This window comes from Benincasa hispida, chromosome 9 (genome assembly GCF_027475165.1).
Source record: "Benincasa hispida cultivar pf3 chromosome 9, pf3_genome.v1.1, whole genome shotgun sequence".
In the NCBI taxonomy this organism is placed as follows: Eukaryota; Viridiplantae; Streptophyta; class Magnoliopsida; order Cucurbitales; family Cucurbitaceae; genus Benincasa; species Benincasa hispida.
Genome location: NC_143486.1, coordinates 6,251,476 through 6,267,136, shown reverse-complemented (window position 1 = coordinate 6,267,136; position 15,661 = coordinate 6,251,476). Strand labels below are relative to the sequence as shown.

The following is a 15,661-nucleotide window of genomic DNA, read 5'->3' as shown; positions in this document are numbered from 1 at the left end:
GGATTTACGTCACTTCACGATTTGGGGTTGTCCAGCACATGTGTTGGTGCAGAATCCTAAAAAGCTGGAACACCGTTCAAAAGTATGCTTATTTGTAGGCTACCCAAAAGAAACTAAAAGTAGTCTCTTTTATGATCCTTAAGAAGATAAAGTGTTTGTATTGACAAATGAAACCTTCTTGGAGGAAGATTATATAAAGAACCATCAACCTCGTAGTAAGCTAGTAATAGAAGAAATGTCCAGAGAAACGACAAATGTATCAACAAGAGTTGTTGTCGAGCAGATCCTTCAACAAGAATTGTTGATAGAGCAGGTCTGTCAACAAGAGTTGTTGATGAAACTGATACTTCACATCCTTCTCAAAAGTTGAGAATACCTCGTCGTAATGGGAAGATTGTGCAACAGCCTAACCGGTACATGGGTTTAACTGTAACTCAAGTCATCATACCAGATGATGGTTTAAAAGATCCATTGTCTTTTAATCAAGCAATGAACGATGTGGACAAAGACCAATGGATTAAAGCCATGGACCTTGAAATGGAATCTATGTATTTTAATTATGTCTGGAATCTTATAGATCAACCTGAAGGGGTAAAACCCATCGGTTGTAGATGGATCTACAAGAGAAAACGAGACCAACCTCGTAAAGTACAGACCTACAAAGCTAGACTTGTGGCAAAAGGGTTTACCCAAAGAGAGGGATAGATTTTGAAGAAACCTTCTCTCCAGTTGCCATGGTAAAGTCTATTAGAATACTCTTGTCCATAGCCACATTTTATGATTATGAAATATGGCAAATGGATGTCAAGACAGCTTTTTTGAATGGCTATCTTGAAGAGAGTATCTATATGTCTCAACCAGAAGAGTTTATATAGCAGGGTAAAGAGCACAAAGTTTGCAAGCTTAATCGATCCATTTATGGATTAAAACAAGCTTCTAGATCCTGGAATATGAGATTTGACAATGTGATCAAATATTATGGCTTTGAACAAAATATTGACGAACCCTGTATATATAAGAAGATCGTCAACAAAACTGTCGTTTTTCTGGTGTTGTATGTTTATGATGTTCTACTTATTGGGAATGAGGTAGAATATCTAGCTGACGTTAAGAGATGACTAGCTTCACAATTCCAAATAAAAAATTTGGGAGAAACACAGTATGTTCTTGGAATCCAAATAGTTCGGAATCGCAAGAACAGAACATTGGAATTATCTCAAGCATCTTATATAGACAAGATGTTGTCTAGATATAAAATGCAAAATTCCAAGAAAGGATCTTTACCTTTCAGGCATGGAATTCACTTGTTTAAAGAACAAAGTCCTAAGACACCTCAAGAAGTTGAAGAGATGAATTGAATTCCATATGCATCTGTAGTAGGGATTTGATGTATGCAATGTTGTGTACTCGTCCCGATATATGCTATGCCATAGGTGAAGGAAATTGGAAATGAGATTTCCATGAGCAGCGGAACAAGACTATTCCAAATTACAATCATGAATCAACAAATCATTTACAGTCGACTTCAAACAAACGGTTATGCAATTCATACAGAAATTACAGCATGTAAAATACAAAGGAACAAAGAGTAAAACTCTACACACATAGGTAGAAGCGTCTCCACGCTCCGTTGCGCACCTCTGATCGAACAACAACAACCACGAGCGCTCGATCTACATGACCGCAACACCGCACGAACACAGCACGAACACTTCGCGCTCGTCCTCAATGATCTCCTCGGTCACGAACGACCTCTACAACACAACGAACGGCCTTTAGAAAATCTCGACGGTGTCGAGTTGAGTCTGACACCACTAACAAGGCGACCTTGGTATTCTCGGTGTGAGAATCCAGAGGGTGGGCTCTATTCGGACTTGGTGTGAGGCAAACGAAGGGAGGAAAGAACGATCGCGTACACGATTGAGCAAGTGGGAGATGGCTGAGACCTATCGTATAGGTCAATGTCTAATCGTTTAGATAAAACTATGCGATCGTCTAGCAAAAGCTATGCAATCGTTTAGCTCAATCTGTTGCATACATACTCTACACGATCGTTTACCGTGGGCCAGGGATCGTCTAGCAAAGCTATGCGATCGTTTAGTAAATACTGCACGATCGTTTAGCTCGCCCAACCGTCGTTTAGTGAATCTATATTTACTTAACGACTTCGTAAGTTTCTTTTTTGCCGGAGAGAAAACTCAAAAACTTTTTCAAAATAGGAAACCAATTTCCTTTTAAACTCACGGTTACCATGATCCAATAACCACCCACTACTTTGGTTATTTAAAAGAAAAAGTATTAATGATTTAATAATTAATATTATTATAAATATAAATGATAACCAACTTATCATACTATATTTATAACCTATAGTTTTAATATTTCATCTCATGAAACATATAAACCATAGTTCTTTTTCTATTTCATGATACTTAATGTAAATCTCATTTACATCAATCCTCCAGTAGATGTATCTCATACATCATACCGATTATATCATATATAATCAAAATACTTCTTGTTAATTTGAACATTTCAAATCAATATCAAGAACTGATGTTCAACATAATCCAAGCTACCAAGGGGACCTTATGGACCTGTAGATCCGAAGCTCCAACAGTACGTGAATAACTAACTAAACTCTTTAGTCACGGGATCTACCATCCGTTAACTGCCAGGCACTCCACTAAAGACCGACAACTGAACTCTCCTCACTACAGATATATTATGTGTCCATCTTAACCAATCAGTAGTGCGACAATCCTTCACAGATCGCTCGTAAGTATAGCTGGGCCAATAACCGTTATGCCTCTGTAGTTATATCTGTCTCCTTAAGTACCACTGATCCCTCTAATGAACATAAGTCATAGTCTTACTATGACTGAGTCTTCTCTTCCAAAGAGAAGCTGTGGCCACCATGTTCAAGCCCGGAATCAGCCCTTAAGGGAGTAATCTCTCTACTTATTCCTGTTTCGGGAAAGAAGTGAATTCCATATTGTGAATTGAGTTCTCAACTCCTAGATCAAACAAATCCCCAAAAAGGTAGGCATGTTGAGTTGGAAATCTAGCCACTCTCACCCATACTAATCAAAGAACCACCCTCAAAGGCAGTAGTTCACAAAACACTCAGGATTGAGGTCATGTCACTTATGGTCGTTTAGGTGAGATGCAAGTCTTTAGTATCAACGACGTTATATATAGAGTCTAGTCATCTCGTAGTCCAGGTCTTATACAAATTCTTTGTATAGGACATCCCCGCTGCACGTCTCCACATGAATGGTCAGGATCTATCATCTGTAGTAGTTTACAACACTTGCAGACCTCTACAAAGCGGGTCGTATCCGTAGTGTCACTAGGATCAGGTATCCCACCTTAATTCTTATACTACAGACCGATTTAGGCTATCACTTAAGGCATGATCCACTTGTATATCACATATACATGCTTAAGTTCACATCAGATAACCAAGGAGCTTTGTTTATTGGATATGAGTATATGCCAGAATTAAATAACACTTATTTTATTCCTTGAACAATGTGCATCTTTACAAAACAACGAGACTCCGGGAGAATTAGGACACCAATCCCAACAGTAGGAATTATCAACAGATATCAATCTAATCCTGGTCATGACCATTGGACTGCTGTTAAAAACATTCTCAAGTATTCACTCTGAATGGAGGAGCCATTGTGTGGAGGAGCATCAAGTAGAGTTGTATTGCGGACTCCACAATGGAAGCTGAGTATGCAGCTGCAAGAGAAGCAACAAAAGGAGAAGTATGGCTCAGAAAGTTCATGATAGATCTGGAAGTAGTTCGTAACATGCATCTGCCTGTCATTCTCTATTGTGACAATAGTGGAGCAGTTGCAAATTCAAAGGAACCACGAAGCCATAAAAGGGGAAAGCATATCGAATGGAAGTACCATCTCATCAGGGAGATTGTACACAGAGAAGACGTCATTGTCACTCAGATTGCTTCCCAAGATAACTTAGCTGATTCATTTATGAAGGCTCTCTCGGCTAAAGTGTTCCAGGGTCACCTAGTAGGACTAGGTCTACGAGTTTTGTATCACTAGGACAAGTGGGAGAATTTGTGGGTATTGTAATGCCCTAGTTTATTGTATTTGTACATTTTATTCTCTCCATATAAACTCAACATTGTATAGATTTGCATATATTGATCCACTGGAGTTTTAGTCCAAGTGGGAGTATTGTTGGGTTTTATGTCCTAAAAACTCGCAGTTTGTAAAACAATAAACATTTTCTACTATCAATATACTTGTTATTGATCTCATAAATTGTATGAAAGTCTAAATCCAATAAACTAAGACTCATGATTACTGTATGAGTACTTGAACTTTATGTGGAGACATAATAGTGGATCAGGTTTGAGTAAATAGTCAAAATGATCTATGGTACATGAATGAGGTTGGGTACCTTATTCTAACAACACCATCGGATGCGGCCTACTCTGTAGTTGTTACAAAGAATTGTAAAGTGCTACATACGATGTGATCCTAATTCATGCATATTATGATATGAGGAGTGAGGGCGTCCTATGCAATGAGTTTGCATAAGATCAGGACCAAAAAATAAGTCCCGCTTACTTTATAATGTTGTTTACTGTTTAAGACTGACCATTTCACCTAGATGACCTAGGTAACTCGATCTTAATCCTGAGCTAATTATGAACTCCTGTTTATTTGGGATTGCCCTTAGATTTTCATATTTGAGGGTTGGCTCAACACGTCGGCTCAATAAGACTCCCATTTCAGGGGTAAGATCGGATAGATAGCTGGGGACATAGGGTGCAAGACGGAGATCACACCTACTCGATTTAGGGATAGGAGAAAGGTTGCTCTTTCAAGTACTGAATCCAAGTCTTGAACAAGGGGCCCTACCCTCTCACAGGGTTGAGAGAGTTTAATATGGTGATTGGATCACAAACCAGTTGTTCATTAGAGGATCAGTAGAGACTTGAGAAATAAGACATAATCTTGGGGGTAAAACAGATATTTGACCCAACCGTTATTACGAACAACTTGTGAAGGGTCGACTTACTGATTATGGTTAAATCATGTGGACATAACATAACAACAGTGAGGGGAGTGCAACTATGGGCTTTAGTGGAATGACCCATTAGTTAACGAATGAGGATTAATTTGGTCTAATGAGTTTAGCCAATTAATCTCGGATCGTTGGAGCCCATGATTTGTAGGTCCACGAAGTCCCTATACTAGGTCGTAACGGATAGCTCTAGAATAGCGTGATAAGTTAATTTGAAACGTTCAAATTAGAATTAAGGGAATTATTAATTATATGATATATAATTATATGTTTAATTTTAGAATTAAACGGAATAGGAGAATTTATATATTTAAATATGATTTAAATATTAAAGATGGATATGTGTTAAAATTAATTTAATATTTGATATTAAATTAATTAAGTTTTATTTAATAATTAATTTATGAAATTAATTAAATTTTCATTTTTAAAATCAAAATAGATTTATAAAATCAAATTTTGATTTTTTGGATAAAATTGGAAAAATTGGAAAACAAAGCACACAAAATGGAAAAAAGGATTTTTCCATTATCCATCACCTAAGTAGCTCACACATGAAGCAATGTCTTGGCCTTGTCTTCTCCAAGCATGAGTTGCAACTCATACAACTCTTCTCTTTGCATGTTGATCTACAATATAATGAAGAGATTGGAGTGAAAATCGGGCATGCAATCTATAGAGAATTTTAGAGAAAATTTGGATTGAAGAAAGGGTTCTTCAACAAGGTTGCTGTAGTGAGCTTTTCTCCTTCATCCCTTGATTCAAACTTGTTTTGAGTCCCACAACTCAATCTAGAGCACCAAGAGAATTGTGGGGAAGATCTTGAGGTGGCCTGCAACAAGATATGGAGAAGATAGCAGCTGGAGATGGAGCTTTGAAGAAGTTCTACAAGAGGTATGTCTTGAAACCCACTTGTTTCTGCAAAAGCATGCTTTATATTTTGCCAAAATTAGTGAATTTGAGTACTTAGATGATCCTTGTGCTTCCGCTGCTGTTGATACAATCCTACAATAACATACATATACATCTCATCATCATGGTTCTAAAACATACATATAAATTTCTATAACATACATATACATATCATCATCTTCAGATTCAACAGAATCTCCAAGGATCATAATATATTCAAATCATGCTGGCATTCATATATCTCTATGTGCATCTAGTCCTTTCAAACCTCAATAAATGAAGGCATACATAAACATCATGCTAACTAATAAACATCATAAACATCATACACATTCTCAACTAGTCTCGTGAATTGTAAGAATTTCAGCATGATTTGAGGAATTGGCCATTATAGTCGGTTTCACCGATCGCCATGATATAATAGTTCCTTTACATGTGAATAGATAACCTGTTTGAGATCTAGCTTTGTGTGGATCAGATAAATATCCAGAATATGCATAATCAACTAGATTAAAATTTGATTTATTTGAATAAAACAAACCCATATCGATTGTTCCTTAGAGATAACGGAGTATATGCTTAATTCCATTTTAATGTCTTTTTGTAGGAGAAGAACTATATCTAGCTAATAAATTTACTGAAAATGCAATATCTGGTCTTGTATTATTAGCAAGATATATAAGTGCACCAATTACACTAAGATATGGTACTTTAAGACCAAAAAATTATTTATTATCTTCTCGAGGTTGAAATATATCTTTCTTTATATTAAATGAATGGACTTTCATTAGAATATTTAATGGATGTGCTTTGTCCATATAAAATCTTTTCAAAACTTTTCCTATATAAGATGACTGATGAATAAATATCCCATCTGTTAAATGCTCAATTTGCAAACAAAGACAAAATTTTGTTTTTTAGAGATCTTTCATCTCAAATTCTTTCTTAAGATATTCTATTGCCTTTGAAAGCTCTTCAGAAGTTCCAATTATATTCAAGTCATCAACATATACAGTTATAATAACAAATTCTGATTGTGATTTTTTTTTTAAAAAAAACACACAGACATATTGGATTATTTTGATATCATTTTTTCAATCAATATCCACTCAGGCGATTGTACCATATCCGTCTTGATTGTTTCAATCTATATAGTGATCCCTGTAACTTTATTGAATACTATTCCCGAGAATTTGATGTATATATTTCAGGTACATTAAATCATTATGAGATTCTCTTATAAATATCATTATCAAGAGATCTATATAAATATGTTGTGACTACATCCATAAGATGCATATCCAGACTTTTATACATAGTCAAGCCAATTAAATCCTTAATGTACTTGCATCCACCACCGGAGAATACGTCTCCTTAAAATCAATACCAGGTCTTTGTGAAAAACCTTGTGCAACTAGTCTTGCTTTATATCTTGTGACCTCATTATTTTCATTTCTTTTCCTCACAAATACCCATTTGTATCCCACAGGTTTAACACCTTCTGGTGTTTGGACCACAGGTTCAAAAACCCGACGTTTTGAGTTTAATTTTGCCTCGATTGCTTCTTTCCATTGAAACCAATCTTTTCTATGTCGACATTCTTCAACAGATTTTGGTTAAGGATCCTCATTTTCAGATATAATATCAAGAGCAACATTATATGCAAAAATGTTGTCAATAATTACATTAGTTCGATTCCATTTTTTCCTGTCATGACATAGTTTATTAAAATCTCATTATTATCTTTAGGTATTTCACCTTCCTCATTAATCATATCGAGGATTTTTTTATGGGTATTTACATCCTCAACTAAGTTTCTTTTACTATTAATTATTTTTTGTTTTCGAGGATTTTTATTTTTGGAACCCATTGGTCTACCACGCTTCTGGCGTGTTTCAGACTCATTAGTGACAACTTGTTGTGTTGGGATATCAATTTTTGATGGAATATTTGCACCTGGTATATGTGACTTAGTTACTTTCTTTGCATCTCTTAATGCATCTAGTAATTGATTTGCTATATTTTGCAAATGAATTATTTTCTGAACTTCAATTTCATATTGATCTATACGGGAATCTAAATGAGATAATAACGATGTATTCCATGTAATTTATTTTTCCAACTTAATTCCTCCCCTAATGTTAAAAAATTTGTCTCATTAAAATGAAAATCAGCAAATCATGCAGTAAATACATCACCCTTCAGGGGCTCAAGATATTTAATAATTGATGGGGAATCATATCCAACATATATTCCTAACGTCCTTTGAGGACCCATCTTAGTGCGTTGTGGTGGAGTAATTGGAACATATACTGCACATCCAAAAATTCTCAGATGAGAAATATTTGGCTCATGACCATAAGCTAATTGTAATGACGAGTACTTATGACAAGCTACTAGCATAATGCGTACAAGTGACGTAGCATGCAAAATAACATGTCCCTATACAGATGAAGGAAGCTTAACTCTCATAAGTAATGGTCTTGCAATTAATTGTAAACGTTTTATAAATGATTATGCTAAACCATTTTGTGTATGAACATGAGCTACATGATGTTCAACACTTATCCCAATTGATATACAATAATTATTAAAAGCTTGGGATGTGAATTCACCAACATTATCTAGACGAGTGGTCTTAATTGTATCATTAAGAATTTGTGCTCTTAACTTAATTATTTGAGCAAATAATCTTGCAAATACAAGATTTCGACTTGATAATAAGCATATGTGTGACTATCTGCTGGATGCATCTATTAATACCATAAAATATCTGAATAGTCCACTTGGTGGATTAATGGGTCCACATATATCACCATGAATTCGTTCTAAAAATGCGGGTGATTCAGTCCCCACTTGGTGGGTTAATGAGTCCACATTTTCAATAATTCTCCTTATCATTATAGACCCTAGATGACCCAATCAATCATGCCAAATTGTAAATATGTCTAGATTCATGAACTTCAGGTTCATTGTTGCATATGTTTCAATTACTCGTATATGAGTATAATACAATCCAAAAGATAGAGCAGACAACTCTTCTAATATACGTTTTTCATTTGAAATAGTGGATATGATATATAGATATTCCACATTATTCTTACTAACAGTCTCAATATGATAATCATTGCAACGTATATCTTTAAAAGTTAGAAGATTTCTCTTTAATTGACTAAAGTACAATGCATTGTCAATTGTAAATTTTGTTCCTCTAGGCAAAATAATATTTTTTTTTTCAAAACTTTTGATCAAATTTGCAAAACCTGATATTATATTTACTTTTGCTTTCAGCATTGTCAATTTGGAAAAGTATTTTTTATTTGTAAGTATATGTGTAGTTATACTGTCTGCCAAACATAGATCTTCTCTGCTCATTTTTGAAACACCCAACATATGAAAATGATCCATGTTTCTTTAGGACCTACCTTTAGCGGGAAAACGATAGGAGCTCGTGCTAATAACGTGTTATGAAAATTGAGGAGCACAACGAGAATACGGATATGAAAAATATAATATAATAATACTTTATATATAATAATAATAAATAAATAAAAACTAAAATTAGAAAATAAAATAAATAAAACATAAATAACCAAAATCATGGAATTGGACAATATGAAAATTGGTGGGAGTGGAATTCTCACCAATATTAGTGTGTTTTTAAGATCCACCAAATGTCACTATAGGTAAAGTAGCAAGTAAAATGTGGACTTAACAACAAACATGAATAACTACATGACACATGGACAACATGAATTGTGACACATGGCCTTTGGGATACTAAGCAATGAATATCTGTTTTCTATTATATATTCATAATACAAACTAATGTCCACATTAATTTAATTAAATTAAGAAACAAGAACTAGTTTATTGATTGGTGTCCAACTTCCAAGTAGCGTATACAACCACTGGACTCTTTTTCCAAAAAAAAACATTTTAGATTTTTCATAATGTCGGCACTAAAATATTAAAATGTACTATAGTTTGATCTTCAACTAAATTCACGATTTTGACTTTAATTTTTGTTTTTTTTTTTAAAGCAATTATCCCCTTACCGTAAGCTCATCTATATATCTAAGTTAACACATAGAGATATCATATTACCAGACATTGTTTGTTATTAAAATTATTTTTTTCCACACTAGAAAAGTAATATCGGAAAATTAAAAGTATGATTTTCTCTGGTTGCTTACTTAGCGTGGACAAAAATAGCTTCTACCGATACTAAGTACTTTTGCCGATAGATCCTCTCCCTATGATACTTTGCTAATGTAGTTGGCAACGATTTTTGTTTCTCCAAGAAAACTTTGGGCGACGTTTTTGGATTTTTTTAAACGTTTTTTTTGGCATCATTCTTAGTTCTTGTAGTACTCTCCATTAGTGATAAAAATTTCTTGATTTGACTATGAATTTGAACTAATGACCTTTCATCCGCATCAAATATTTGGTTCAATATCGTGTGAAATAGGTGTAATGAGATATAAATCTCCATATATATCTCTCCTTCCTAGTAAATTGCAAAACGCGACAAAAGAAGAATCCTTTTGAGCAAAAGTCAATGTATTATTTCCACAGCGTGGAGAAAACTTCTACATAGCAAAATTATATTGAAGGCTACGCTTAAACTTCATGGAAAAAACCCATTTCCTTCACCCAAATAACTTAATTGAAACAGAATAACTAGGTGATATATATCAATTTCCCACTTGACCTTTTGCAAGCCAACCAGAAGGCAGGTTCCAAGAATTTAAGTTTGATTTGATCATTCCCAAACTACATATATAAAAACCGTACCTTCTTCGACCCTCCTCCATTCAATCTCTTCTCGTTTAATCTCGAGATAAAAAAGAATAATATTCATCGACTGACTCGTCAGTATGGATCAAAATCTCATGCAAGCGATTGAGATGAATGTGATGCCATTGTTTTTGAGCTTAATGAAAGAAAACAAATCGATCGTATGGCAACGAACTGAGGAGGTTTCGGACACGGTGTTGCATCTCGCGTCGAGATTAGGGCATGTTGACATAGTACAGGAAGTGGTGGAGTCATGTCCTGAGATGGTTTTGGCTGAGAACAAGAACTTGGAAACGCCATTTCATGAAGCTTGCCGGTATGGACATGTGAAAGTTGTAAAAGTGCTTCTTGAAGCCAATCATGAAGTTGCTTCAAGGCGTAACGTTGAGAATCTAAGTGGGTTTTTTGTTGCTTGCTCCAATGGCCATCTTGATGTGGTGACCCTTTTGATGGTTGAAATTGGAATTTCAAGTTGTTTGGAGGAAGATGCTTTTGATCAAACTTGTATTCATGCTGCTGCTTCTAATGGACACACAGGTACAACCAATGAAAGTTTTAATATATACACTTTTAGAAATTTCAAAATTGAAGGTGAAAAATGAAAGTTTTCAAAATCACCCAGTTGAAAGCTGGAGATGTGAAATTATAGTTGAGGTTTGTGAATGACAGATATGGTAAGGGAGCTCGTTAATGCAAGTCCAAGAGTGGCAGAAATGGCGGATTTGAATGGAAACTTAGCATTGCACATAGCTTGCAGCAAAGGGATGAGAGAGATGGTATGGGCATTGCTACAACGAGATGCAAACATGGCTATGCAATACAACAAGAACGGGTACACGCCATTGCACTTGGCCGCCATGAACGGGAAAGTTGCAGTTCTTGAAGATTTTTTGTCAATGGCGTCTTCCGCGTTTTACCAATTTACCAAAGAGGGAGAAACCATCTTCCATCTCATCGTTCGATACGGCCGATACGATGCCTTTGTGTACTTGTTCCATGTCTGTAATGGAAGCAACCTCTTGTACTCTCGTGATCGTTATAATAACACTCTCCTTCATCTTGCTATCGCTGGACACCGACATCAGGTGATTACTATCGTTCTGAAATGAAATTGTTTTTAAAATAACACAAAAAGTTTTTATTATTTACTCCCTATTTTTTTAATCTTGGGTTTAAATTAAATTAAATTCGCAAATTAATCTAAAAAAATGTTTTCATGTATTTGAATAGTTATTCCAAACAAACCTTTATTATTTTCTAGTCAAATTATAAGTTTAGTCTCCAAATTTTTAAATTTGTGTCTATTTAGTCCTTAAATTTTAAAAAATATAGATCATTGAAATTTTAAAATATCTAATAGCTATATAATATATATTTAGATATTATAAAAATCAATTGATTTAATAGATATAAATTAAATTTTATGTTTAATTAGATCATAAACTTTCAATCTTGTGTTCAATAAATTAAATAGTTAAAAAATTTGTTAAATTTAAAATTCTATTTTTAGCAAACAAAATTAAAATTTACTAAATAAACTAAAAGCGTGAGAGCATAGTTCAACAATCATGTATAGCTCAACGAATGAACGGTACTTAAATTAAAAAACCCTAAATAGATCCAAAATTAACCTTTTTTTTTAATAATAATTCTATTAAACTTAACATTAAATGAGCCTTCTTAAATGTCCGTTGACTGCAGATAGCAGAGTATTTAATCAGAAAAACAGGGGTTGAGATAAATTCCCGAAACTACAGAGGACAAACCGCCCTCGACATCCTCGACCAAGCCCGAGACACGCCCGCAAATCGCCGACTCGAAGACCTACTAACAAAATCGGGCGGCCGGAGATACGCCGAAATGCTATCCCCTACACAAGACACCGAAATAGCCTCCACGTATCGGACCAACGCCGCCGCATCCTCCTCCAGCCACTCCTGGTGGAGCCACGTGGACGAGAAAGGCCAAGAATTTATCGCCCCAACAACCCAGATCCAATCCGAATCCAAAAAATCGGACCCTAAAAAATCGCCCTCAAATCCAATTATAACAACAAACCACTACAATAACTCTCCCGCGAAACGACACCGTACTAAAATCTACACGGAAGCTCTCCAAAACACAAGAAACACGGTCGTTTTAGTCGCGATTTTAATCGCAACCGTCACATTCGCGGCCGGAATAAACCCCCCCGGCGGAGTGTACCAACAACTAGACAACAAAAGTAAGAAAAGACTTGGTCAATCCACTGTGGGCGACACGTCAGCTTTCAAAATTTTCACTATATGCAACGACGTCGCTTTGTTCACTTCCTTAGCCGTTGTGATCGTTTTGATCAGCGTGATTCCGTTCCGGCGTAAGCCGCAGATTGTGGTGGTGGCGGTGGCGCAGAAGGTGATTTGGGTGGCGGTGGCGTGCATGGCGACGGGGTACGTGGCGGCGATATGGGTGGTGGTACCACATGATGAAGAAGATGATGAGGAAGGGAAGGGGAAATGGGTGGCGATGGTGGTTGTGGCGGTGAGTGGGGGTATTTTGGGGACTGTGTTTATTGGGTTGACTGTGATGTTAATTGAGCACCATGTTCATAAATCAAACAAGAGGAGAAGGATAAGAATTAGCGAAAGTAAGGAGGATTCCATGGAAATGGAAGAAGTAGAGAGTTTGAATTCCGATATTGAGAATTGTTATCGAAGAGGATACCGATCTTTCTAAAACGTTTTTGTTCTTTGGTTCATCAATATGGGGAAAAGAAGTCAAACTGATCTTGATCATCTTTTTATTTCTTGCATTTACTCTAGAGAGATTTGGTTTCATTTTTATAGGTTTTTTGTTGCTGGACATGTATTGCCCCGATCGATGGAGGCTACCCTTTCTAATCTTATACAAAATGAAGAATACTTCGAAAAGGAACATTTTATTTGGAGGCTTTATTGGAGCTACACCGTGGTGTATTTGGCTGGAACGAAATGATCGGACTTTCAAGAACGGTGGCAAGACTGTAAACCATATTTGGGAAGATGTGCTCAATCTTGCGACTCTTTGGTGCTCCAAAAGTGCCCTTTTTGTAATTATAGCATTGCTTCTAATCGTTCAACTGGAAAGCTTTTTTTTTGTAAACAAACTTTCGAGCTTCTCTCTAGCTTTTTTTTTTTTATCTTTTCATCATTTAATGATTTAGCTTTTGATCTTGGGACGTGATGAGGATTCTTAAAGAGGTATCAACCTAATTGAAATGTCTCGATACATCCCTTAATCTCTCCTACCTTGTGAATATTTTTTAGAAAAAAGAAACAAAAAGTTTGTAAAATATTTTGAAAAAAGATTTTCTAAAAACAAAAGTTCAAGTAAAAAGGTTCAAGAAAATGTTTTGGAAAGATATATTTTGCAAACAGAAAAGGAAAGAGAAAAAAGATTGAGAAAATGTATTGGAAAGAGTTTTTGAAAGTATTGTTGCTAGGAATTTGCAACGCAGAGGGGTTGACCTTGTTACCGGTCTTGATTTTGAGGGTGTGATTGGACATCCAAATTATGCTAAATTAGTCTACAAAGAAAAGATAAAGGTCCGAAGATCTTTTGTGTATGGAAAAGATATTACCACAACACTTATTTCAAAATGAAATAATATTTTTTTTATCATGTTATTAAAGAAATGCCTTTTGTAAGATTTTTTTCTTTTTTTATTGATTTTTAAATGTCCCCTATTTTATTAATCACTATTATTACCTATAAAGAACTTCGTCTAAAGGTCATAGGAAATTGTATTTGAATTTAATTTGACATCCCAAAATAAATTCATCATCACAAGACTTGACTTCCTAATCTCTGTCATAAGAAAATGTTTAATTTCTTTTAATATTATCTTTTCAAGAATATTAAGAAAGTCAACATTTTAAATTCCTAACTTCCATCATAAGAAAATTTATATTTTTTTCAAAAATATTTTTGGAAGATGATTTTAGTTTTATTTATTTAAAAAGGTGAAAATGAATCTTTTGCAATTTCTTTTATGGAAATGATTATTTATTAAATCAATTTTAATTTGGTTTATTTATTTTTAAAATAATTGGGAAAGGAAACCATTTTTAAGAAAACCTATTCTTTTTTAAGGAAAAAGAAAGGTAATGGAATTCAACTTTCTTTCTTGTTTGTTATTATCGAAGAAAATATTTATGGACGACTTCAAAAATATTTAAAATTTATTATTTAAAGAAATAAATACATTTTATGACAAGATTTTTTTTTAATAATACATATTTTCAACAAATATATATTTTTATTATAGAAGAATAGAAAATAAAATACAAATGTAAAAATGATTTTTTTAAAATTAAAACTTGGTTTAAAATAAGACATATTAACATCAAATCTTGGCATCCCAATACATTGATTTTTTACCTAACAAATCCAAGCAGCAGCATCCGAGTATTCAAGATTCCGTCAATGAAAAAACTTACGATTGGAAATACAGAATTAAGTCGAAAAATAAATTTAAATACATATCGTAAATTGAATACCATTAATATAATAAGGTTCTTAAATAATCAATCTTAGATATTTCTAAAAATCAAACAATAATATTAATGAAAATAACATTAACTAAAATAAAAATAAGAAAACAAAATATTCTGAAGATTTAATATACAAACAATACATTAATCAAATATGAGCAAGGCTTTACAAAACTTAATATGTATATACGAATCAAATGGATAAAAAAAATTAATTGGATTAATATTTAAACAAGAAAACAAAACTTAAACAAATTAGCATATAAATAAAGGAACATTAAAATAAGAAATAAAACCACCTACTTGAAAAAATAGAGAAAAAGTAAAGATGAGAAATAGAGAAAAGTGGAGATTATTGGAGAAAAGTGGAG

The 15,661-nt window shown here is 34.2% G+C and overlaps 1 protein-coding gene across 1 annotated transcript; it reads left to right on the top strand.

Moving 5' to 3' along the window:
* The first annotated feature begins 10,680 nt into the window (after positions 1 to 10,680).
* LOC120086598 (uncharacterized) lies at positions 10,681 to 13,980 on the top strand. The gene is made up of 3 exons (XM_039043329.2): positions 10,681 to 11,316; positions 11,449 to 11,864; positions 12,481 to 13,980. Exons 1-3 carry the CDS (start codon positions 10,860 to 10,862, stop codon positions 13,492 to 13,494), a joined length of 1,887 nt encoding a protein of 628 aa, XP_038899257.1. The 5' UTR covers positions 10,681 to 10,859; the 3' UTR covers positions 13,495 to 13,980.
* Positions 13,981 to 15,661: the final 1,681 nt, after the last annotated feature.